The sequence below is a fragment of the Glycine soja genome, chromosome 8 (genome assembly GCF_004193775.1).
Source record: "Glycine soja cultivar W05 chromosome 8, ASM419377v2, whole genome shotgun sequence".
NCBI lineage: Eukaryota > Viridiplantae > Streptophyta > Magnoliopsida > Fabales > Fabaceae > Glycine > Glycine soja.
The window spans coordinates 15079029-15104143 of NC_041009.1; the positions used below are offsets into that span (position 1 = coordinate 15079029).

At 30.6% G+C, this 25115-nt stretch overlaps 3 protein-coding genes across 5 annotated transcripts; 1 reads left to right on the forward strand and 2 right to left on the reverse strand.

Annotated features, from left to right (window-relative positions):
- Positions 1-304: 304 nt before the first annotated feature.
- Positions 305-6944, forward strand: LOC114422259 (membralin-like protein At1g60995). Of its 3 annotated transcripts, XM_028388530.1 has the most exons (15): positions 305-679; positions 1182-1244; positions 1900-2337; positions 2488-2569; positions 2928-3007; positions 3192-3286; positions 3507-3586; positions 3719-3802; positions 3960-4076; positions 4476-4561; positions 4680-4786; positions 5615-5706; positions 5790-5866; positions 6194-6500; positions 6601-6915. In XM_028388530.1, the coding sequence occupies exons 1-15, from the start codon at positions 527-529 to the stop codon at positions 6606-6608; spliced, it is 1869 nt and encodes a 622-aa protein (XP_028244331.1). In that variant the 5' UTR covers positions 305-526; the 3' UTR covers positions 6609-6915. The 3 variants fall into 3 exon arrangements, with proteins under 3 accessions (XP_028244331.1, XP_028244329.1, XP_028244330.1); XM_028388528.1 differs by having other exon boundaries at positions 6194-6944; XM_028388529.1 differs by having other exon boundaries at positions 307-679; positions 2946-3007; positions 6194-6944.
- Positions 6945-8010: 1066 nt separating this feature from the next.
- On the reverse strand, positions 8011-10218 carry LOC114424655 (chaperone protein DnaJ-like). The gene is made up of 3 exons (XM_028391520.1): positions 9992-10218; positions 9199-9764; positions 8011-8993 (listed from the first exon to the last, which is right to left on the reverse strand). Exons 1-3 carry the CDS (start codon positions 10130-10132, stop codon positions 8546-8548), a joined length of 1155 nt encoding a protein of 384 aa, XP_028247321.1. The 5' UTR covers positions 10133-10218; the 3' UTR covers positions 8011-8545.
- A 651-nt stretch (positions 10219-10869) lies between these two features.
- LOC114422807 (GATA transcription factor 29-like) lies at positions 10870-12815 on the reverse strand. Its single transcript, XM_028389341.1, has 3 exons — positions 12649-12815; positions 12037-12276; positions 10870-11281 (listed from the first exon to the last, which is right to left on the reverse strand). The coding sequence occupies exons 1-3, from the start codon at positions 12805-12807 to the stop codon at positions 11129-11131; spliced, it is 552 nt and encodes a 183-aa protein (XP_028245142.1). The 5' UTR covers positions 12808-12815; the 3' UTR covers positions 10870-11128.
- Between the last annotated feature and the right edge of the window lie 12300 nt (positions 12816-25115).

The following is a 25115-nucleotide window of genomic DNA, read 5'->3' on the forward strand; positions in this document are numbered from 1 at the left end:
GAAAAAATATATGCAAAATTAAATATCAAACTAAAATTATAAAAACAATTTAAACAAGAAGAATAAATTATGGATGAAGAATTATAGGAAACAAAGAGATATAAAATTAATTAAGTGGTTGAAAAAAAAATTGCACCATTAATATTCTAAAAAAAAAAGGATTAACAATTAACATTTGTACATAAAAAAAAATCTGAAGGGAACCAAAATTGTAATTTAGAGAAGGAAATATAGAAGAAGAAAAAAAAAAAAAGAGTAATGCATGTAGAGCTGGAAATGAAGCAGGACGCATAGACGGTATAATATTATTCCCGATCTGATGACTGATTGCGCTGCGCTAGAATACATAGTTTATCTCATTCCCTTCACCAAACAGGTGACGCACGACAAGACAAACAGATCATAAAATATTGTATTTGTATTTTGGTACTAATCCAGTTCCTCGTGGGAAACTTGAAGATGATGATGATCATCCACAACAAACAAAACCTCTAATTTGATTTTTCGGTTTCATTCGTATGTATTGATGGACCCGGAGCAGACGTTCATACGCGTGCAGGAGAGGTTTTCGCAGATGCTGACTCCCAAAGTCAGAGTTGCTTTGGAGTATCTCTACCTATTCATCGCCATAACCTTGTTCTGCATTCTCGTTGTTATGCATGCCAATTACGTTCAACAGGTATTCAATTTCAACTTCCTTTCTTTTTATTTAGGGTTTTGATCGCCTCAATATACCTCAACATTGAACCTACTTTTTGGGAAATGCAAACCGACTTCTTTTGAACAAACACTCTAATTGTTGTTGCAACATTTTCATTAGTCCACAGTAGACGCCAGCCTTAACCATGAATGAGCGGTTAGAAAACTTACTTGTTCCTTATCCTATGTGAGGATTTTAGTGTTTTTTGTTTGGTAACCCAAGAATCCAGCTAGTTCCAGTTTACTTCATAGTTCGTAATTATTCGTGGTTTGCTGCTTGGGTTTGAATTGTTAGGAAGTCTCACATCTTCTGTCTCAATTTTCGGGGTGCAGCTTGTATATCTGTTGGTCAACTTCACTTAATGCTAATTGGTTTTAAGTTAAAATCTAACATGGTATCAGAACCTATAGTCCATCTTAGTTTTTGCCTATTCAAGTAAGTTAGCTTTGGTTTCTTATATATTTTTCTTCTCTATGTGAAGCCTGGATGTTCAAGTGAGCTATCTGGAGTCGTGACATCAGAAGCCCAACTTATTCAGATTAAGGTATGTGCTTTTAAATGCACATACTAAATGTGTGCTTTTAAAAGTTTTTCTCCTTGAATCAAACTATGTGAATAAATACTGTCTATTATGCTATAGTAAGTTTAATATTGACATACTTCAAGCATATATATTTGTTTTGGCTAAATTGCAATTTTGGTCCTCCTTTAATTCTTGATCTGTGATTTCGCTCCCTTATTTTTTTCCGCGGTTTTAGTACCTAAATTTTAAAAAAATCTGCAATTTTGCATATGTTTACCGTTTAACTTAATGGTTGACTAATGATGTGTCAGTATTGTGATGGGTTGAAAATTAACATTTAACAATATAAAAAAAATTAATTGATTAAAATGTAAAAAAATCAAAGAAATGAGCGTATGCAAAATTGAGGATTGGACCAAATTTATGGATTTTCTAAAATTTGGGGACTAAAATTGTGGAAAATAAATAAGGGGGCCAAAATCGCAATTTTGGTCATTTGTTTTTAAACATATCACTTTTCTCCTAGGTAAAAGCCTGAAATTGCCAGTTTCTTTCATCTTTCATTTTGGTAGCAATTAACATACTTTAAGGTTTAACTATTATTTGGGAGATCATTTTTCTATGTTCCTTTAGTTGCTTTGTTGCATACATGACACATGTAAATTCCTTGTTTTAGATAACCAGTGCCGGCCTGTGGTCTCATAATGATTCTGAATCAAACAGAATAGATCCCCCTGAAACCAAAATTGTAAAAGATAAAATGGAGATTTCTGATGTCAGTGGAGATAAATTGACATTTTTGGCTTCCAAGCTTTGGGGGAACTGGATCGGTTCAGGTGCTAGGAGAGGAAAATTGGTATTGAAGTTTTGGAAAACTCAGACTGAGTTTCTTGAACATCAAGCTGAAACCTCTACAAGTAATCAAAACACCAGGTCTGTGGGTGAGGATTCTGTCATCAAAATTGATAAAGAGGACCCACCAAAAAGTTTTACTTTATCAGCCAAAGAGACATTAAAAGCAGCAATTATACATTTTGGTAAAAAGTGGTATAGGCGTATCTCATTCATTTGGAGACACACAATGCAGATCATCGGAAGTTTTCAGAAGCTGTGGGTAAGTAGAATTATATTATTTCTTGGAGCTAGATTAGACCATATATGTTATGCTGATGAATTCTGATTCTTTCTAGCCAGAATTTATAAAATTTAAGTCAATATCAATTTTACTAAAAAAATCTGCTAAGCTTTGAATTTTCAAGTGTAGAATATTGCTGGTGTACACCTAAATCTTGATATCCCCAAATGGATGCATATCCTTCGTTTGGACAGGCTTAACACTAATGCAGGTAATGAAAATATTTTCCTCTTATGTTTAAATTATAATTTACCTTTGCAATTTGTGTCCCTCACTTAATAAATTTCACATGCTGATAATTATTGCTAGTGTAAAAAGGGTTCTATATGTATTCTTGGATTTTCAGAATCTATTTACTTACGAAAATTAATTAGGAAACATAAAAGGCTTTTTATGTTTTATTGTCTTAATTAGAAATTTATGAAGTATAGGATATTGAAAATAATTAATTTCCGAGCCTTTGCAATGTGCCTTATGAATTTGACCTAAATGAATGTGTATAATTTTTATCTGACTCACTCCTCTCTCTTTGTTTCTGACATTCTGTGTTTGTATTATTGTTCAATAAGTTTTGTTTTCAATTTCAGTGCAATGGCTTAACAAGAAAGGCAAGTTATTTGAACCCACATATCTTTATACTATGGAAAAGGTATGTTATTTTTCTTCTGTATTCAACTTTTAAGTTGATTAAGACTGAAATTTCTGAAACATAGTACATACATGTATTTCTGAAGTAGATTCTGTCAGTTTGTTGAAGCTACTTTTGATGTTGATTCTGTAATTTGTTGGAGACTTCTCTTCTCTATTGTTGATTTTGTAATCTTATTCTGCAGGGGTATTTCTTGTTACCTGAAAGTGCTAAGTCTCATCATAATATACATACTGTGAATGTTAGCATATCAGCCTGGTACTCCTGCTTTGGAAACAAGTAAGAATAAGTATTAGCATGATTATATTGTTTCAATCTAGAAAGTGACAAGTTATCTCCATTGAGAGCCTACTTTTACATAGTTTTGATGGCAAAAGGTGTAAATTGAACTAAATTGTTTTGCTGATAGGACATTTTTTCTCAGGATTTCATTGATATTATATAGTAATGTTTAATATTTTATCCTGTATTTTTCAATTGAATATATTTTTCATTTTAGGTGGCAGCAACTACTAATAAACAGATTTGTTGGATATGATACGATTTTAATCAATAGTTTATTGAGTTCTCATGGTCAAGGTAACTGCCCCTTTTCTGGATAAACTAATTTATATAATTGTCCACTAACAACTGCTTTGAACTTCGTCATTGACATACTTTGAACTTTCAGAATTTAATTATCGCTCAAATTCTTTTTGGACTTCATGGCAGGTTATCTTTATAACTATCAAACAAAGGAATTCTATAACCTTAGTTATGCACAAGAAGTTCCAGAAGGGCCAGCTAGGTTTGGAGGTTTGCTAATTTATCCTTCTATTTGCTTGAGCACCCCATATTTGAAGAGATTGTTTTCATGACCTCAACATTATTTGAGTTTCTCCTGTTTGCCCAATAATTCAGAACTCCTACTGTTGGCTTGTAACAACTAACATGTGTCATTTTGCCTGTGCAGACTACCTTGTAACAAAGTGTGGTGTGCTGATGATGTCCTTGTTTGTATTTTTTACTACCACAATGTCAGTATCATTTACATTAAGAGAAACACAGACTCGCATGCTGAAGTTCACGGGTAGGATTGTTTGTTCATTATACAGAGGTTTTATTATGTGAAAATTGATTTGGTGATTCCTGCTTGCGTTGCATCTATCCTATTATTTTGCCCATTGCCCCATGTGATAATTTCTTGCTTTTAAATTCACCTAAAATAAATTTAGAGGCAATCATTAAGTGAGGGTTGTCCAGAGGTGCTATCACTTTGTGATCGAGTGATTGAAAGCATGAGAATTGATCTCTAATAGTGATTGGAAGGTTTATTCAAAAGGTCATTCGTCATCAAAATCTTATGGATTAAGTGTGCTAACTATAAAGTCATTTGCCACTATCAAATATGCCAATGCTGTTCATGATTTTGCCATACTTTTCTGCAAATGACCCGAGATTAGTTTTTCACCTCTGCTAGTCTTTACAGTGCAGCTTCAACATCATGCACGGCATCGCCTGCCAACATTTCAGCTGATCTTTGTACATGTGATTGAATCACTAGTTTTTGTTCCTGTAAGCACTCATTTTAATTGATTTACTTTTGTCAAAAGTTTCTATTTAAATTGTCTCGTGTTTGTGCTATTTCTTATTTTATTAGCTTTGCTGATAAATTGTTTATTGATTTCTGCAGATTATGATTGGCATTCTGTTTTTTCTCTTTGAGTTTTATGATGATCAGCTACTTGCTTTCATGGTCTTGATTCTTGTCTGGTTGTGTGAACTTTTTACTCTCATTAGGTCTGTTTCTCTTTTCTCTCAATATTATGTGAGTAATCAAGTATGTTATTTAGACAGCATGTCCGGTGGGTTTGTTGCTCAAAAATTATTTTTGGTAAATGCTAGTTGGGTCATTAAGTTGCATATTTATCCAATTCAATTAGCATGTATTGTAATTTTTGTTCCCTAAAGTATTGTGAGCTATATTCATTTATTGCATCATAAGTTTACTATTTATTTTTAGCTTTTGGCCATTGGACTACTATTCCTTTCAGAGGGCAAGTCCAAATGTACTTTTCCAGATTTTGGATTGGTTAAAAGGGAATACAACTATAGCAAAACTACCTTTTTATATTTCATCCATAATTAAAAAGATGCCTTTTACTGGTGTTTATATGCCAATTTATTAATTTATTATTCTGATGACTGTACTTAATTAACAAATGATTAATCTGGCAACATTGTTTGCACTTGATCCCTAATCAGGAAGATTTAGAAAAGAAATAACAATGAGCCCTAGAAATGAAGTGGGCCAACCCCTGTTAGTTACTTGGTTAAGCTTGTAATCTATTTGAATAGTTAATTAGTTAGGCTAGTATAAAAAGACGACAGAGAAGGTAGAGGGATGGTGTTGATCAGTTCTTTTGGTATTCCTTGGGAAGAAAGTTCTGTAATAACTCTCTTCCTAACCCCAGTTCCTTGAACCTTGGATAAGGGGGGATCACATCAATCAAGTTATATTTTTGTTTGTTCTTTTAATATCTGGACCAGTATCTATTATACATTTTCATGCACATTTGTAGGGTTGTGGTCCAGCGTATGATAATACAAGTGTATTGTAACTTGCAGTGTCCGAACACCAATATCAATGAAGTTCTTTCCTCGCTTCTTTTTGCTGTATTTCCTGGTCTTCCACATATATTTCTTCTCTTATGCTTATGGTATGTTCGTACTATTTTTCTATTTTTTGGTTTAGTTGGCTTAAGTTAATTTCATTTGGAAATAATGAGTTTTAAATTTCCAGGTTTTTCATATTTGGCCCTTTCTACAACTGCAGCTTTTATGCAACACCTTATCCTGTACTTTTGGAATCGGTTTGAGGTAATGAGTGATGACCATTGGCTTATTACAAATCTCAATGTTTTTCTTTCCATTTGGGTTTTTTATAATAATTTTTTTGTTGGTGATTTTTTGTCTTAAGAGACTTGATGAGGGGATAGGAAAACGTGGGCTAGGTGAGGTTTGAAAAAAAATGCTAACGAATTCATTCTAGAATTGGGAAAAAGAATTGTGATTTTCAGAGTTTAATTCTTGTTTATATTTAAAATTTCTATTATTGTAATCACGTTTCTGGTAGAAGCTTTATATATGTTAATTATAAATTTGCTGACATTTACTTTACTGAAATGTAAATACTATGTTATTAAGGTACCGGCACTGCAAAGGTACATGCAAAATCGACGGTCACAACTTCAACAACACCCAGACTTCCACATTACCTCTTCGACCATTCTTGCATCAACGTTACACATCACAAGATTGAACACAAGAAACCAGGGATTAAATAACACCGACTTGCCAACTGGAGCAGGGTTGAGACCTGGTTTTGATCAATCAATGCCCCAAAATGGACCAGGAGTTGCCGACCCTCAAGGTCGGTCAGAAAACAACCGAGACAGGGTTGCGAACCCTGCCCAGATTCCTGGGCAAGCTGACATTCGACAAGCAGAAAGGGGTCTGAACCCTGGATCCATGAATTCATTCAGTTCTTTATTATTATGGATCTTAGGAGGTGCTTCGTCTGAGGGCCTAAACTCGTTTTTTTCCATGTTCAGAGACGTGAGAGAGCAAGGACAAGTTTTTAATGAAACACCTGGGGCTGCGAATGAAAACCCTGAGAATCAGGATAATATCGACAACAGATAGCGGCGGTGAACAAGTGGAGAGCTTGTTAATATAGGAAGGAACAAAACAATGTACGTGATGTCATATAGGTCAACGACGGTCCAAATGAAAAAGCTCAACAAAATGTTTGTATAATATATATTCTTTATAGCCTTTGCTTTATAAATGCTAAAAATTTATGCGAGTTTTGTTCTGTACTGAAACACAGTTTTACCGAATGGGAGCATTTGGAAGAGTTTATTTGATCTTATAAAAGAAAATTATATTTTTTTAACATGTTCCCATTATTTTTACGGTTAAAATTATAAACAAATTATTATTTTCATTAACTTATTGAATAAGTATATAATTTTTTTAGCATTTTATCCAAAATACTAGGGTACGGTTCCGAAAATTCTCAGGGTGCTCCGTCCTAAAATAACAGTTATGTTACGAGTTATGTTAGTGTAATTTCCGCTAAAAAAACGACCTGTGAATGCAACGAGTTTTTTTTCCTCTCACCAACAAGAACATAATTCAAAAGGACCAACAAGGTCCATAGAGTTGATTTCCTAGTTGTGCATGTGAAAATGATTCTGTTGAGAGAGATAAAATTTATTTTGTTAATCTTCATGCTGTCAGAGTTAGTTTCATAACTTTTGGTTATAAAAATATTGCTTTCGGTACTTTAAAAGACTAACTTAAAGAACTTTTTGTTTTATTACTCTAACGTAAAGAGCTTGGAATATAATACTCTTTATTTGAAATTTGGTTATATTTTGCTATTGCATAAATTTCTAGTATCATATCATTTTATGTCCACTAGTGATCGTCAGTTGGTAACTTGACTTCTCAGGAAGGTCTGCTTCCTTCCTGATGGAATGCGGCTACCCGTCTATTGAACTCAATTTCTCTAAACAATGAAGGGTATTTGTTCTTCTGTCACTCCCCTTCTGCATGAAATAATTAATCTGATTCTGATCTTCTAAGCTCTTTTTTTTTTTGGATAGACAAATGTTAATTTTGTTAGCTGTGAGGATCCAACCCACAACCTTTTTTCCCTCTTCCCTTCTTTTTTAACCATTCAACTCATCTTATATCTTGAATATTCTAAGCTCTTAGGAAGGGGAAAATATAAATGTAGGCTTAGTTATAACACAGCAGGCTAGCATAGTTTAATAATGCGACTTCATATGCAACAACCTTGAAGCATATTAATACAGCCAATATAAAAAGGTTGCTAATTGCTACTACTTTCACTTTAATAATTTCTCTCTCCCTTGTCTTGTTTGGTTGAAAATAGGAAAATGGATTTTTGCTCATAGTAATTTCCGGCAGATGCTGAAGTAACAGAGACCTGGTGAAAAACTAGTTACTTTTGTTGACTATTTTAAAGATAGATACATAAATTATATCTTTGGAGACATTGATCTCCTCAAATATTTGGTTAAGTAACAGTTATGTCCTCCTACGAGTCAGTAACCTAGTGCTAATAATGGTGCAAACTGTGCTCGTATAGGCAATTTGACAAGTTACATATTCGATCTGGATTGGAAGGAAGCAATCTAAAGATTTTGAATTTGGCCACATCAAGATGCAAGCTTCTTATCTTAGGAAGGAGACAGTAACTGTAAACTGTTGAAGACAACATCAGTGGAGTCACTGATGGAAGTTTCTTTTCTCTTTTTCAACAGCCCTGACCATCCCCATATGGAAGCTCAACAACATCTTCATTCTCTCGGCACGAAATGCATCCATTATTGTTGTGCTTCAGTGTGTTGGTAATCTGATATAGGACCGACTATGCATGAATGATAATAAAAATACTTGTTTGTTTGTCCTCTGTCTTGTTGTGGCAAAAAAAATTAGTGCATCTGCATACAACTATGGTCATTATTAGCAACAGTCTTGCAGGATACTAGCAGCTTCTTTCCGTCGTTCTTCGCTTAATTCTCTGGGGAATTCAATGAGGAATCTGACAAGAAGATCACCTCTTATCCCGTTATTTTTGGGGTCTGGCATTCCTTGACCTTTAATAACCTTCTCATATCCTGGGTATATGACATCATTCTCAAATGACAAACCCATATTTTCCCCTCCTAATAGAGGGATTGATATGAAGCATCCTGTAAGTGCATCTACTAGTGGAATCTCAACACCTATTTCCAAATCAATGCCTTCTCTCCTAAACAAAGGGTGTTTCTTTTCATCAATCAAGAATACTATATCAGCAGGGAGGTATCCAGGTTTCTCGTCACCTACCCCTTCAAATGTAATCTTTGTTCCTTTTCTCCATCCAGGCTTCACCTCAATTTTTAAAATCTCCTCCTCTTGGATAATTACCCTATTGAAAAATTTAAGTTAGTAATTAATTAATCAATGCACTTCAAAGAAACATTGAATTTCTACACCCTATGTACACTAACACACTCCATATATAGAGAATAGCATCTGCATATGCAATTTGCCTAATAACTAGAGCAATCTTATCTTAGCAACACAAAAGTATATTCATCTATAAAAAGATCAGTTGACAGAAACATATGTACCCGGGAAATTTGATGGCATCTCTAGTAACTTTAACATTTTTTTTGCATCCAAAGCATAAGTTCTCAAGCGTGCAATAGAGCGTCCTCTCAACTTGTGGGGGTTTCCTTCTAGTTGTCGTCTGTGAAAATATGATAGGTGTTGTTGACCTACAACTCATATTGCTTGACAGAGAGACTGCAGGAATATGTTGAGTCTTTCGGGTGGTTGTCTTTGCGCCAGCATCTGCATCTTTTGTTGGAGATGCTACATGGTTGGTTAACTCAGGTTCAGAGATGTCCAACTTATTACTTGATAAAGAAGGCGGAGAAACCCTTTTGCTCATAATCCTTTTGAGAGATGATGCAGCAATTTCTGTGGCACTCCTTCGACCAGAACTAGAAGAACTTCTCGATAGAGAGGTTGGTGTCGTGCATCGCCTGCTTCCGTGCCTTGACATAGGCCTTGATTTTGGCGTTGGCGTTTTAGATCTTCTGCTTGCAGCCCTTGAAAATAACTTAGGACTCCAATTGTCTTGATCCACTCTTTTATTATCACTCTCCTCAAACCTTGGGGGTGTTGTTGGCTCCTGCATGCATCAAAGATCATCATCAGAATGACAATAATATCTGATAACATCATATGATGCATATATATTGTAACTTTATATGAATCCATATGCATGATTATTTATTTTCATTAACTCAAAACTATATAATATGTAGCAATGTCTGTTATATGTGTTGTTTGAGAAAATTATGTTGAGGAGGAGCTAGTATGCACAATATTGCACACATTTTTAAGATTATTAATTACCTCGGGGGTTTTCTTGTCATGATGGTTCCGTTTGGATACAAGCGATTTGTAAGCCTTGCTAACATCTTTCAAGGATTTGTTTTTTGGAATCTTAAAGAGGTTGTGCAAATCCAATGGTTGAGAACGTGGGTGATCTCCCATTGGACTTGAGGAGCAGAGATTAAAGGTAAGAAAAAGAAGATATATTGTAAACAGGGATGAAGAAATTAAAGACAAGAGGGGGAAGAGGAAGACAAGAGTTTGGTGGAAAAGGAAACAAAGGTGAAGAAAGTTTGGAACAGGCACGTTTCATTGTGTTATTGTTTTCATGTTACGTGGACTTTACCCTATATTTAGTGTGGTGAGACGTGATAATCTCTATTCCAAAACACGTACAACTTGTGCTAAACGAACGAAACTAATTGTAATTAGAATGCTTCTTACGGTTGTTATCAACACACCAATCATTTTAGTCTTATATGTTCATTAATTTGGCCGATTTAGCTAGAAATTTTAGATGGTGGATAAAATAATGTATGCAACAACAAAATTTGTTCAAAATATAGAAAAATTGAATGAATATTAAAACTTCAATAGTCTCACGGTACGTAGAAACACACGCACAACATAATCAATATTTTGAAAGAAATTGCATATATACTAGCTTTTCAATTTTATTTACTTAATCATTTAGGCGACAATACCATACCATACTGCAAGGTTATATACTACTTCTAGTCTTTTTTTATAAGAAATATAATATAAAATATACTATTACTTAATTATCTAGCTCTTTAAAAAATACTGAAGGTGTAGTATTCTTAATTTATTCCAAGATTAGTCTCCAAGTATTGTCACATACTGTAATATTGTTCAGCAAAAAGAAAATATAATTTATATTGAAAAACCACCATATATAATGTCATGGGGATATGATTATCACCCCAAAATGTGATACTTATATTGAAAAGCAAAATACGGGTGGGCTTTGAATGCTGGCAGTCCTAGCATATTGAAAGTGCCTTCATTCTATCATTTTTATCCATAAAAACAAATCCCAAACTGCAAGAGAAACACACAAATAGTCGAACTATGTAATTCAAAAATGGAGAAATGATCATGAAGTACAAAAGGTGGAGCAGCACATTGGCCCTTCATTTAGAGATTTGAATCCCCTTCTTCCACGATTTCAGCAGCTGGGACAGGACCAGGAGAAGCATCACCTTCATCATCTGCAACTGCAGCAGGGAGGCCACTGCCTGTACCCTTCACTATCTTAAGATATTGAATGCCACAAGCATTGCACAAAGTCTGCAGAAAATATATATATATATATATATAAAAGATTAGTTGAATGGCTAAGAGAAGAAAAAAAAAAGATGACAAATTCAATTTTCCTACTCACAAAAACTTAACCATTAACATTTATCGATCAAAGAAAAAAGTCTGCAAAAAAATAATACTAAAACAAACTCATTGGTCTTCAATTAACCATGCATGCTCATTCATATGTTGAATGAGCTTTAAAATTGTATTTGTATCCAATAACACTTGCATGTATGAATATCACATAAAAAAGTTTAATTTTCATATGTTATCATTTACATTCTCAGTTAATCAAAAATAAGTAAACTGCAATTTTAATCCTTAAAAGTATATAAAAAATGTAATCCGCACCAATTACATTAGTCCAAAAAAATTTTTTTAAAAAGAGCGTGACATACATTATAATATTAACATGTGTTTAGAGACTAAAATGACATTAAACAGTTGAGTTTAGGGACTTATATAAAATAACTGAAAATTGTAGGGGGTTTTAAAAAAATCTTAATTTCAGGAATTAATGGGACAATGCTATATTTCTAAAAACTAAAACGATAAATTTGATCTTAAAGGAGTTATTATAAAAGTAAACTAGGTGTGGATATGTAAATAGACGGCAGGATCAATTCTAATTAAATTCTATATAAAAAACAGATAACAAACCGGGTTTGGTCAGATATACATACATTACCAAAAAAGACAGACATACATACATGTATTGATGTTACATATTCACTATTTACCTTTGGTCCCAGAGGTCCCTTGCGCCACAAGGGAGTTCTTCTTGTTTTACAATAAGTATTTGTGCAGAGTCTATCTGGATCAGTACTCGGCTTACATTCTACACTGCGACGGCGGCGACGACGACGGTATTGTGAGATTCTTCCTGGTGCAAAGGAGACAGAGGTAACTCCCTTAGCAGCAGAATTTGCTTGAATAGTTGTGTCCCCGTTATTTGCAATTTCATCCTGAATGTTCATGTTCTGTTCACAATCATACTTTGGCTTAGTTCTCAATAATGTTATTTTGTACATGATTGTTAGTTTGTTAAGGTATCATTTGGTAACAGTATATCAAAAGTTGTTGACAAACATGATTCAACACTTAGATTCTTTAACTAATGTCTAAGATTTGATTCTGATTTGGGCATGAAGTGACAAATGAAAGATGGTAAGATACACTTCCTAGTTATATCAAGAAAAAAAATTGGTAACGGTATCTATGTGACATTGTGATGAGAATAATGGAAGCTATCTTTGACATTTTTAGATCAATTATTTTTATTAATTAAAGAAATTTTGTTACTTGGATTTATGATAAACCTAGCTACATATACAATCATTGCTAGGACTTACTTCAATGCAATTTTGAGAAGCCGGCTGAGTATTCATGAGAATGGGCGATGAAAGTTTGTCTTCAGCATTCACATCAAACTCCTCCACATATGAAATGTTCAAGTCAAAGTCACGAACCAGCTTTGCATTGGGTGCTTCATTAGTCTTTCCAGAATCCATACTCTTGTTGACTCCTATAAGTGATGATAAGGAAAGGGAAATTTTTCAACAGATCAGCTATTGGTAACCTATGCAAGAGTTTTTAAAAGAAATGAATATTTGAGAAGTTTAGTAAGAACAAATAGATAAGGAATCTTTATTTTTAGATTGATGAATAAGGATGGAATCAAATGAAATGATAATATGCTTAGTTAATTACATTGTTTGAGTTGTTTAAAATAGAATGAAATTGGATGGACAAAATTTTTCATGTAAAATGCATTTCATTCCATTTTATCTATATTCTTTTTTCTTTCCTCCCTAAAATACAAGAGAAATGGAGAATGATTATCTATAATTCATAGACAGGCACCTTGAAATTATCTTAAATTACACATCTTTGAATGTCTAATTAATATGCATGAATAAAATTATATAATTCAACAAATTTATTAAATTCATAAACGAATAAGTGTCTAATAATTATTCTGAGTAAATGAATCTCAGTTTGTATTGTAATAGCTTAACTACACAATTTATATGTTCACTGGTACTAGAAAACCTCACTTGTCTAAAGTGTGGGTGTATTTAAGAAGTAGAGTGTGAGCTACAAGCGCTGACTGAAAAAGAAAAAATAATTTTGAGATTCTGATCAAACATATACACATGTATATCAAAATTTGAAATTACTACAGTCACAGTGATAATTCTGTATTTTATCATTGTACCCCTCATGTTCAACACAGCTATGCTGACATGAAAGTTGTCGAGAGAAACGGAAAACAAAATTGTTTTATAAATTGATATCTGGGCAAAGATACAGAGTTATTGATAGATACATAATAAGAAAAATGAAATCCATCATATTCAAAATAAAAATAATTGATGAGATCATTACAAATACAACATCAAATCAGAGATATATAGATCATGAATTTGATGTATTTCTTCATACAATACAAATAGTAAATGATAAATGAACAATCGTATGATTTATCGAAAGCATAATGTTATATCTTTTTACAAATCGATCATACTATCTTATAAAATAAAAAAAATATAAGCATTTAGTGTCTTAAAATTATAGAATACATTATTCAATAGTTATAACTCAAAATGAAGTAAAATGATAGTATTGTAAGATTTGAAATTATTCATATAAAAGTTGTTTATAAATATCTTCCAATAATCGAAAAAAAATAGTGACAATGACTTGTCCTAAGCTGGATTATTTGTAGTCGGTAATAACATACAAATGATGCAATCAATAACTTGTAAACCTTGAATTAACAAAAATCAAACTAATAAATCAAATTTGAAACACAGTTCAATTTTCACTCAACCATTGCAAAATATTGGCTGTGTATACTTGTTATAAGTTTCAACTACATTGAATCTTTTTCCATCCTAAACCTAGTCAAAGAATCAAGGGTGAAGTGAAGAATTATGATCACTATCATGAATGCAAACAAACACTGAATGATATAATTAAAGATTCAGATTTAAGAGAAACTTACAATAGACCAGATTGTAAAATCAAACCTTTTTTCCGATAAAGATATGAAAATGAGATTGATATTGAGAATGAAAGAATTTTTTCCAATGAACAGAGTGAATGCCTTTCTTTCCCCAAAAAAAGAATGAAACGGTTTTATTTATGATAAAAATTTATGAAAGATAATTAATGCATATATGAAAGATATAACAATTATCTTATATATTACATGGATATTAAATAATATAGATAAAATATAAAGTAAAAATTAAAAACAACATTAATTATTTAAGCTGGCAAGAGCATTATTTTATAAGTAGTTTTTATGAGTTTTCAAAATCGAACCAAATATTAAGGGGGTGTTTGGTTTGGTTGTTTTCTGTTTTCATTTTCACTGAAAGTAGAAAATGATGATAAAGATGTGTTTGGTTGGATTTCTGAAAACATTTTCAGTGAAAATGAAAACAGGAAACAACCAGAAAATGAAAACAACAAAATCTCATTTTCAGTGTTTTTAATTGAAAACAGAAACTTCATTTCGGGTAAAATGAAATTGCGGTGACAATTAATGTAATTTTAAGCAAATCTAAAAATACAAAAAGATAAGAAGTCAATATATTTAAATTTTCAGTATTTTTATTTAATGAAAACAACAAACAAGAAGTCAAATCAAACATGTTTTCCGATAAGAAGTCAATATAGTGAAGAATTATGATCACTATCATGAATGCAAACAAACACTGAATGATACAATTAAAGATCCAGATTTAAGAGAAACTTACAATAGACCAGATTGTAAAATCAAACCTTTTTTCCGATAAAGATATGAAAATGAGATTGATATTGAGAATGAAAGAATTTTTTCCAATGAATAGAGTGAATGCCTTTTTTTTCCCAAAAAAAGAATGAAACAGTTTTATTTATGATAAGAATTTATGAAAGGCAATTAATGCATATATGAAAGATATAGCAATTATCCTATATATTACATGGGTATTAAATAATATAGATAAAATATAAAGTAAAAATTAAAAACAACATTAATTATTTAAGCTGGCAAGAGCATTATTTTATAAGTAGTTTTTATGAGTTTTCAAAATCGAACCAAATATTAAGGGGGTGTTTGGTTTGGTTGTTTTCTGTTTTCATTTTCACTGAAAGTAGAAAATGATGATAAAGATGTGTTTGGTTGGATTTCTGAAAACATTTTCAGTGAAAATGAAAACAGGAAACAACCAGAAAATGAAAACAACAAAATCTCATTTTCAGTGTTTTTAGTTGAAAACAGAAACCTCATTTCGGGTAAAATGAAATTGCGGTGACAATTAATGTAATTTTAAGCAAATCTAAAAATACAAAAAGATAAGAAGTCAATATATTTAAATTTTCAGTATTTTTATTTCATGAAAATAACAAACAAGAAGTCAAATCAAACATGTTTTCCGATAAGAAGTCAATATAGTGAAGAATTATGATCACTATCATGAATGCAAACAAACACTGAATGATATAATTAAAGATCCAGATTTAAGAGAAACTTACAATAGACCAGATTGTAAAATCAAACCTTTTTTTCGATAAAGATATGAAAATGAGATTGATATTGAGAATGAAAGAATTTTTTCCAATGAATAGAGTGAATGCCTTTTTTTTCCCAAAAAAAGAATGAAACAGTTTTATTTATGATAAGAATTTATGAAAGGCAATTAATGCATATATGAAAGATATAGCAATTATCCTATATATTACATGGGTATTAAATAATATAGATAAAATATAAAGTAAAAATTAAAAACAATATTAATTATTTAAGCTGGCAAGAGCATTATTTTATAAGTAGTTTTTATGAGTTTTCAAAATCGAACCAGATATTAAGGGGGTGTTTGGTTTGGTTATTTCTGTTTTCATTTTCACTGAAAGTAGAAAATGATGATGAAGATGTGTTTGGTTGAATTTCTGTAAACATTTTCAGTGAAAATGAAAACAGGAAACAACCAGAAAATGAAAACAATAAAATTTTATTTTCAGTGTTTTTAGTTGAAAACAGAAACTTCATTTCGGGTAAAATGAAGTTGTGGTGACAATGAATCTAATTTTAAGCAAATCTAAAAATACAAAAAGATAAGAAGTCAATATATTTAAATTTTCAGTATTTTTATTTTTTTAAAACAACAAATAAGAAGTCAAATCAAACATGTTTTCAGAATTTTAATATTTTGAAAATGAAAACATGAAATAAAAACAAAAAATAAAAATGCAAACTAAACACACCCTAAGAGAGTTAAACTCAGTTGATTGAATAAAATATGTGAGCGTTATAATGTGTCAAATTTCTATGGATAAAAAAACTAAAATCAAATCTTTTTAAGCAGCTAAATTGAATAGAAAAAAATCAAAGCAAAAAACAAAAAAAATATATTTTTGTTTGGTTCGATTTTTTTGGTTCCTATATATTGGAACCAAACCAAATCTCATATTTTACAAATAGATTTTTGTTCTATATTCTAGTATAAAATCGTATAATCTTTAATTATGAATTGACTTAATAGTTATGAATTTTAATCTTGACTCAATCAAAATAATAAATTAGTGGTTCAATCAGTGGACAGATCATTGACTCAATTTGATTTGATATATATTAAAAATTTAAAATTATATATGTATCTATTATGTATAAATAAATAATTAAGAAAAATTTATTCATATTCCAAAATTTAAAATAAAAATTGATAACAATGAAACAACATAATAAAAATGGTTTTTTTTTTGTAAAACCAACCCGACCAATTAGACCATCGGATCTCGATTGAACCAATCCAACTAAGCGGACCAATTTCCTAACTATGATTAAAGTCAATTACGATGGAGTTGTCTTCAAAGTCGGTGGACGGGGTTTGCTTAATCCCTTCAAGTGTGTTGTGCTCTTCAGGCGGCATTTTCTTTTGTAGGCGTCCGTTGGATAAAGGCTTTCATCAAATTTTGGGTTAAATCAGATAATATCATCCATGCTATCTCAGGATATCTCTTGGTAGGGTCGTGCAACATTTTTTTATGGCTTTGTTGTTTTATTGCTTATCTTATATAAATGTTAATTTTAAGGCTTCATAATGATTCAATTAGTTATTAGATTTCATATTGTGTTAATTTTTTTTGCTAGTATTTAAGTTATTTTTAAAATTATAGAAAATAATTAAAAATTACAAAATCCATCTGAACCAAACTGGAAAAAAAACAGTTTAGTTTAATTCGGTTTTAATATTACTCTCAAATTAATCTAAATCAAATCAATCTAAATTAAACCCCATATTTTTTTATATTTGGTTTGAATGATTTTTTATTTTAAAAAAATTGATACCAAACCGAACACCTCTGGTGATTTACGAAAATTTTATTATATTATATCTAATTTTGTTGAAGGAATTTGGGTATTGATTAAAAAATAAAAGAATAAAATTTATTGTAATTAAATAAATAACTAAAAAAATATTTTGGTTTTATATGAAAATTTATATAACGTATATGATAAAGATATATAGCTATGCAAAAAAGAAAATATCAACAAAGATTAAATATTTCACTTTTAAGATTAAGAATTAAAATTTGCTAGGTAAGGATGAATAAAAAAATTGAAGATTTATAATGGAGTGAACATATAATGTGTTTGAATATTGATAATTCAAAATATTTTTTCATTTGGCTAAATGTGCCAAACATGCTGTCCTTTTAAAATATGAAGGGCTTACAATATTTTTCTTACAAAACACGAAGGGCCTTGCATGTAGTATTCATGCTTTATCTTGATTATAAATTAAATAATTTCTCTGCCTTCCTTTTTTTCTCATTTTCTGATAGTAAAAAAAAAAAAATCAATCAAATTGAAGTATTTAAATCCTAAAAACTCAATGGGTTTAGAGAATTGGCTGCAACGCCTTAATTAAGACAGGTCTTCTTGGATTTTCTTTTTTTATTTTTTATTTTAGGTACGGGTCTTCTAGGAATTTATTGTATAATCATTATGCCTTTTCTACTTTATATCCTATATAATATAATGATCACTCTAATGAATTTAAGTCCTCACTTTTTATCCTTTAATTAAATTAGTTATTTTCTTTAGTTAATTGTTTTTTCAAAGAAAAAATTTGAATAATTCTATACCTAGAAGACCGATCCATCAACTAAAGTTGCAAATCCCCTCAGAAAAAAAAAAAAAAAAACTAAAGTTGCAATAAAGGAGACAAATTCGCTAAAGAATTACGCAAATCCTTAAAAATCTCTGTATGTATTGCATACATTTTTTGAATTGCGACTAAAAGTAAGGAATAAATTTTTGTACAACTACTTATTTTAATATTAGTGTGACTTCTGTGAAAAAAAACAAAATATGTATCTATCACTACTCACTACCAAATCAGATATAATATATGCACTATATATATATTATTTACAACTAAATATTTGATATATCAGAAAAAGTAAGTCAACTAAATAATCCTTCAGGAATCAATTTTTTAATCTTGTTTTAGTGGGAATTTTTTTGGAATGATTGCGCTGTTTTGTTTTTCTTTCTGTTTAAAAAATTATGTAGTCTAATCCTTCCCATTTGAATGAGACGGACAATATAAATATCCAGCATATTTCTCTTTTGTATATCTGTATCTTACAAAAGTTATATAGCTTTTACAAATAACCATTGATTAATCAGTCATAAATAGACTGGGCATTTATTAGTTGTTTATTACTCCTTCTATTTCAAAACAAGTTGCGTTTTGCGAAACAAAAACTCATTACGTTTTTTAAGTTCTTAATGAAATATTAATTTATTTTTTATTCCAACTTTATCTCAAATAAATAATCAAAACATGATGATTTATGAATACTCTATGAACCAATTTTTCAGCAATCAATAAAAATAATTTAAAAAAGTTATTTCACTCATTTGGACATTAAGTTGTTACTGTTTTTCCTAATTAATCGTTGTGAAAAGACTTTAAAGTAACTTATTTTGAAATGGAAGGACTATTATTCCCTTTATAGAACTACAATATTTAAAACACTAGTTACATAGCTTCTACCTTAATTTCATGCATGCCCCTTCTAGATCTATAAACTTTTTATTCAACATATCAATTTATTTTAAGGAAAAAAAAAATTCAAGTACGAATCCAAGTGGCCTTTGTACGCCCATTTTTTTTTTTCGTTTTCAGGGAAAATGAACAATAGCAGTGAAAACATTTTTATTTTTAGGGGAATTGAAAACGCGGTGGTTCTCAAGGAAATTATAATCACATATGGATTTTTCAATTTTTTTACCATCTTCATCCTCCTTCCTCTCCTCCTTGAATCAGTCATCTATAAGAACCGCCACGGCTATGTCTCCCTCCTCCTCGAATTCTCTGTATTGACCACCCGATTGGTGAAATGACGAACAACACCCATAAAAATTGGGGAAAATTTTCTGATAGGTACCAACCCAAAATGTTTTTGAGCTTTCCGTCTCAAGGTAAATTTTTTTAAAAATAACTTTGGCAGAGTTGATGCCGGTGAGATGGAGAGGTGTGCACATTTTCTTAGTTGTAAAATTTTACATTTATAGGTACAAATCCTAGATTAGTTTACACTTGAAAACCTATTTTCCATGAAAAATTTAAAAAATTGTCGAAGTGAAAAGACAAAACTTTGTCTTCTGTGGGAAGGATAAGTCTTAGTAATTCGATTACTTTACCTCTTTTTTTTGTTTTTCCTTTTTCAAAGTGCCAAAATCGTGTGGTGAAAAAACTTGTTAGTATATAAAGGAATTTTTTGTGGGGTAGTGAGGAGAGAAAAAAGAAAATTTGTTGGGAGAGTTGAGATAAAATTTGTCAACAAAAAAATGATGGTCTTGGTATAAAAAGTATTCACTTTTAATCAAGTTCTTTTGGCAAAGTGGAGGTGGGAATTAATGATGAGCAAAAAAGGTTTATGGAGTGAGGTGGTGGAGTCAAAATATGGGGGTGGAGAGGTTTACAACTTGATAGGGTAAATAAAAAATCTTCAATTTGGTAGAGAGATTTGTGTACTGTTTGTGGGGGGCAATCTTCTTTAAAATGGTTCAAAAATTCGGTTGAGTGGAAGGTGGGGGTGGGGAGATAAAATCTTGTTTTGGAGTGATCCTAGGGTGAGTGAGGTGAGTTTGGCTCATAAATATCCTAGACTATTTCTAAACTCTTGCCAGAGGAATACCTAAGAGATGTTGGTGAGTGGTATGGGGTTGAGTGGAAGTGGAACTTGGAGTGGAGGATGGAGTGGTTTGAATGGAAGAAGGTAGATGTTGATAGATTTCATAGGGAGATGAGGGAGATGCAATTATAAACAGCCATTTCGGATTCATGGAGGTGGCTACATCATCAATCTAGTGCATATACAGGCAAGTCGGCATATCCATTTATGGGTGATCTTGTTAATTTGAAATCACATTATATGTTTTTTTGAAGATAATTGGTCGTTAAAGATTCCTCCTAAAATTAAATGCTTTGTGTGGAGGCTCTTTAGGGATCGACTACCAAGTGGTGATAATCTCACAAAAAGAAATATTCTTAATAATGGTGGAAACTAGTTGTGCCCATTCTGCAGGGAAGAAGAATCATTGATTCACAGTTGATTTTGGTGCAAACCTGCACTAGAAATTTGGCATACCTGTTACAAGTGATGTGGGTTGCAAAGTGTGTTTCCTGGCACTATTAAGGAACACAATCTGCAACATGTGTTGATTAAAGAGAATAAAAAAGTTTGCGAAAAGGGAAATTGTGTTTGGGTAGGTGTCATGTGGTCCCTATGAAAACCAAGAAATAACATTATCTTCAGGGGAGGCCTCTTTGATAAGGACAAGATAATACAACGAAGAGCTTAGATTCATTGTTTGGTTATTATTTTGACCAATGGTATGTATGTCATGGTGAGTGTATAAGAAATTAATTGAATTGTCTGGTCACCCAACGAAACAAGCAGGCTGTGTCTGATATTAGAAAGGAAGGCGCGACGTGAACAAGTGAATTGCATGCAGGGTCATAAACGAGGGTTAGTGTTTTTGGCAAAAAGCTGGTTGGGTTTCTAAGTTGTAATATTGGGTGTAATTGGGACTTGCTGCTATGGGCTGTTTTGTTGCCATTGGTTAATAGCTATTAGTGTCCCATTATTGGACATTAATAGTATTTAACCTATAGTTGATTGTAACAAGGAACCAAACAATTACATACTAATAACTTTAGGATTTTGTCTTATCAATAAATGTTAATTATTAGTGGGAGAAATTTAAAGCCAAAACATATTTCTCATTTCCTTCATCCTTTATCATGAAGTCAATCATACATGTATACACATAGCTCTAGGATGGTGAGTCACCCCTTGTGCAAATATATAGGGACACAATCCAATTCATCGTTTTTGTTTTTGTTTATAATGATATAAAAAGAAAATAGTTATTACAAGAAACATCATAAACAAAATATTAGTGCAAATTGAAAGATTTTTGAAAGAAAAAAAACACCATTTTACATTAAAAAAATATTTTTTTTAAGTCTTCTATTCAATGTCGGTATGTCAAAGATTTTGAAATAAAAATTATATTTGACAAAAACTAATTAAAAAACTGAAAATTTGTCTTGAAGCTAAAAAAATTAATTGAAAGAAAAAATTATTTTATTAGATCATAAATGTTTGATAAAATTATCTATTGAAGGAATTGAAAAATATAAAATTACATTGAAAAATACATCCTTAAAACAATGCTAATCAAAAGTAGATAAATTACAACCTAAGTACAAATACATATACCATAAAAAGAAAATTTTCAACGGAATAGACATTGATATTAATTGCTAAGCTTTAAGCAGAAGATGACAACACATATAAAGACTTTTTTTAAGTGAGGGGATGAAAGGATATTTTAACTTTAATGTAAGGAAAAAATAAAATGATAAAAATTAAATTGTATTAAAATGTCAAGAATGAATATGTAAAAAGCAATAAGAACATGTTTGAATACAAGTCAAAAGTATTTTTAAGAGTTTATCTACTAAAAATATATAAATGTTTCTGATAAAAAAGCTTTCAAAGCACTTTAATTCAAACCTTGTATTCAAACATACCCAAAGTCGAAAAATAGTTAATACATTAATTTATCAAACTTTTAAACAAGTTTATAAACTAGTTAGTTAAGCTATAGACTAGATTAACAAATGCCATACTTAATACATTAAAAAATTAAATGCACTAAATTGGTCCTTAAAATTACAAATAAAAATTAATTTAGTTTTGGAAATTATAAATATAGTTTTTATTGTTGAATGATAAAATAAAGATTAATTTAGTCTTTAAAATGATTAAATGACATTCGTTTTAGTCTTTAAAACTATAGTAAGAAAAACTAAAATAATATTTTTATAATTTTATAATCTAAATTAATCATTTTTTATATTTTTAGTGCTTATTTAATATATGACTACTAAAAAATTCCATCGCAAATCACGTTTAGTGTATTTTAAAGAATTTCCCTTTAATAATTTTTTATGTAATTAACGAGTTTTTGTGGCATTAATAGATGCTAATGTTTTACTTCCTTATTATGATTTTTTAGAGAGAAAAAATTGTTTCAAAATAAATATTGTTTTACAAAATTAATGTTGCACTAAATATTTGTTTTCAAAATTACCTTTAATTAATATTTTGTGGGAGTAGTGTATAAGAAGAATAAATAGATTATTAATTAAAAATTTGATTAAATTAAATTTTAGTCCTTTAATTTATTTTTTAAATTCAATTTGGTTCTTTAGTTTTTTTTTTCAATTTGGTCTTCTAACTTTTCTAAATCAATTCAATTTAATCCTTCAATCTAAAATACAAGAAATCAAATTTTGTGTGGTTCAAAACCATCACCAAGTGCTTTTAAATGGCAGCAAAATGCACATTTCTAAAAAAAAATGGACCGGTTTCAAAAATTAAATAACCAAATTCAACAAAAAATTAGAGGACCAAATTGAATCGATTTTAAAAATTAGTAGATCAAATTGAACCTAAAAAAAATTAGAGGATCAAATTGAACCTAAATAATAAATTAGTAGAAAAAAAAAACTAATTTAACCTAAAAATGTTTTCAATAAAATTCAATAAATTACATTTTCAATGTGTCAAAACTTTAAACATATATAATATAGAATAAGAGTGTTCATGGGTTGAGTTTGACTAAATCTGTTATTCAACCTAAACAAAATTTTAGGGGTTGGGTTAGGTCGAGTCGGTCAGGTTTGTGCAAATCTTTTATTTGATCCAACTCAATTGATCATAAATGGGTTGGATTAAATTGGATTAGTTAGGTTTAAATATTTTTAAATTATTATTTATTTTATAAAAATTACAATTTTTAGAATAATAATTTGATTTTGTGTTAAGCTTTGTAGGTATATAATGAATAAATGTGTTCAAAAGAAACTAAATTGTAATAATATATGACTAATATTATTAATGATTTCAATGTTAATATGATATTTTTATTTTATATATAAATAAATCATTGTATTAGCATGAGAAAACATAAATAAAATTAAAACAAAGATAAAAATAATAACTTAAAAAAGAAAAAATATGAATAATTTAATTTAATAAATTATGTAAGCTAAAAATTATTGTATTTTGTATATAATAATTAATGTATATATAATAATTATTTAATTATATGATACAAGTTAAGTCAAGTTAAAAATAATAAAACTTGTTAGTCAACCTATATATAATTAGATTTTAAATAAATTGAATCAAAATCAACTGGAGCACTTAAAAAACATAACCTAATATAACTATATTGAATTAACCAAACTTGTAAACACCTCTAATGGAGGGAGTATGTACTATTACTAGTATTAAATATGGTGAGTAATTACAAAGTTAGAAAACTGGATTCATATGGTTCAATAACCGATCTCACTTACTCAAAGCTCTTTAACAACGTATCTTAAGTAAGGATCTTGAATTCAAGACCTGATCTTCAACATATCTTCCACTGTAAAGAGAGTCAAGATCTCTAGCATGCAAAAAAAAAGGTCTTCTACAAGATCCTTAAAGATCTGCACATTTATCAAAATAAAATATTTTTTTACTGTCTCTCCTTAGGCTTCAGGTGGGAACCAACGAGAAGGAGAAGAAGAAACATAACTTGAAGAGATGTAGGCTGTGGCGGTGCCAAGGTAGGGGCGATGGCCCTTGTCGGTGCTTAGATGATGTGCAACAACACCAAGGAAAATACAACAATGTCAAGATGTGCAGAGAAGATAAAAGAAAAGGGGAGACTCGTGATGGTTTGGGACAAAGTAAGGGAAGGGTCGAGGTAGTTGAGGCGGAGGAAGGGGAAGAGCATAGTGGTTGGGGGCAGAGAAGGGAAAGGAATGTGGTGGTTAGGGGCGAAGGAAACATGAAGGGGGAGGAGGGGAAAAGAGAAAAGAGAAGTAAACATGGCAAGAAAACCCGTATCCGTGGGTATCCGTCCGAATCCGTCCCGACTTTGACGGGTAATACCCGAGTTAACCGGGTATGGGTTTTCTCCGATAACCAAAAGTCGGGTACGGGTACGGGTATGAGATTACTAGACCCGTCCCGACCCCGAACTCGAACCCGCCCCGCCACTTAAAATCTTTAGAATTTTTGCATAATTTAATCAAAAGACATATAATTTTTATTATTAGTTAATTTTATTTTAAATTTTTTACATAATTTAATATTATTTTCTTAACTATTTATGTAGACACACGCGTTATAATAAATTTATTGATATATAAGTAGTTAAAAATAAAAATTTAACAATAAATGT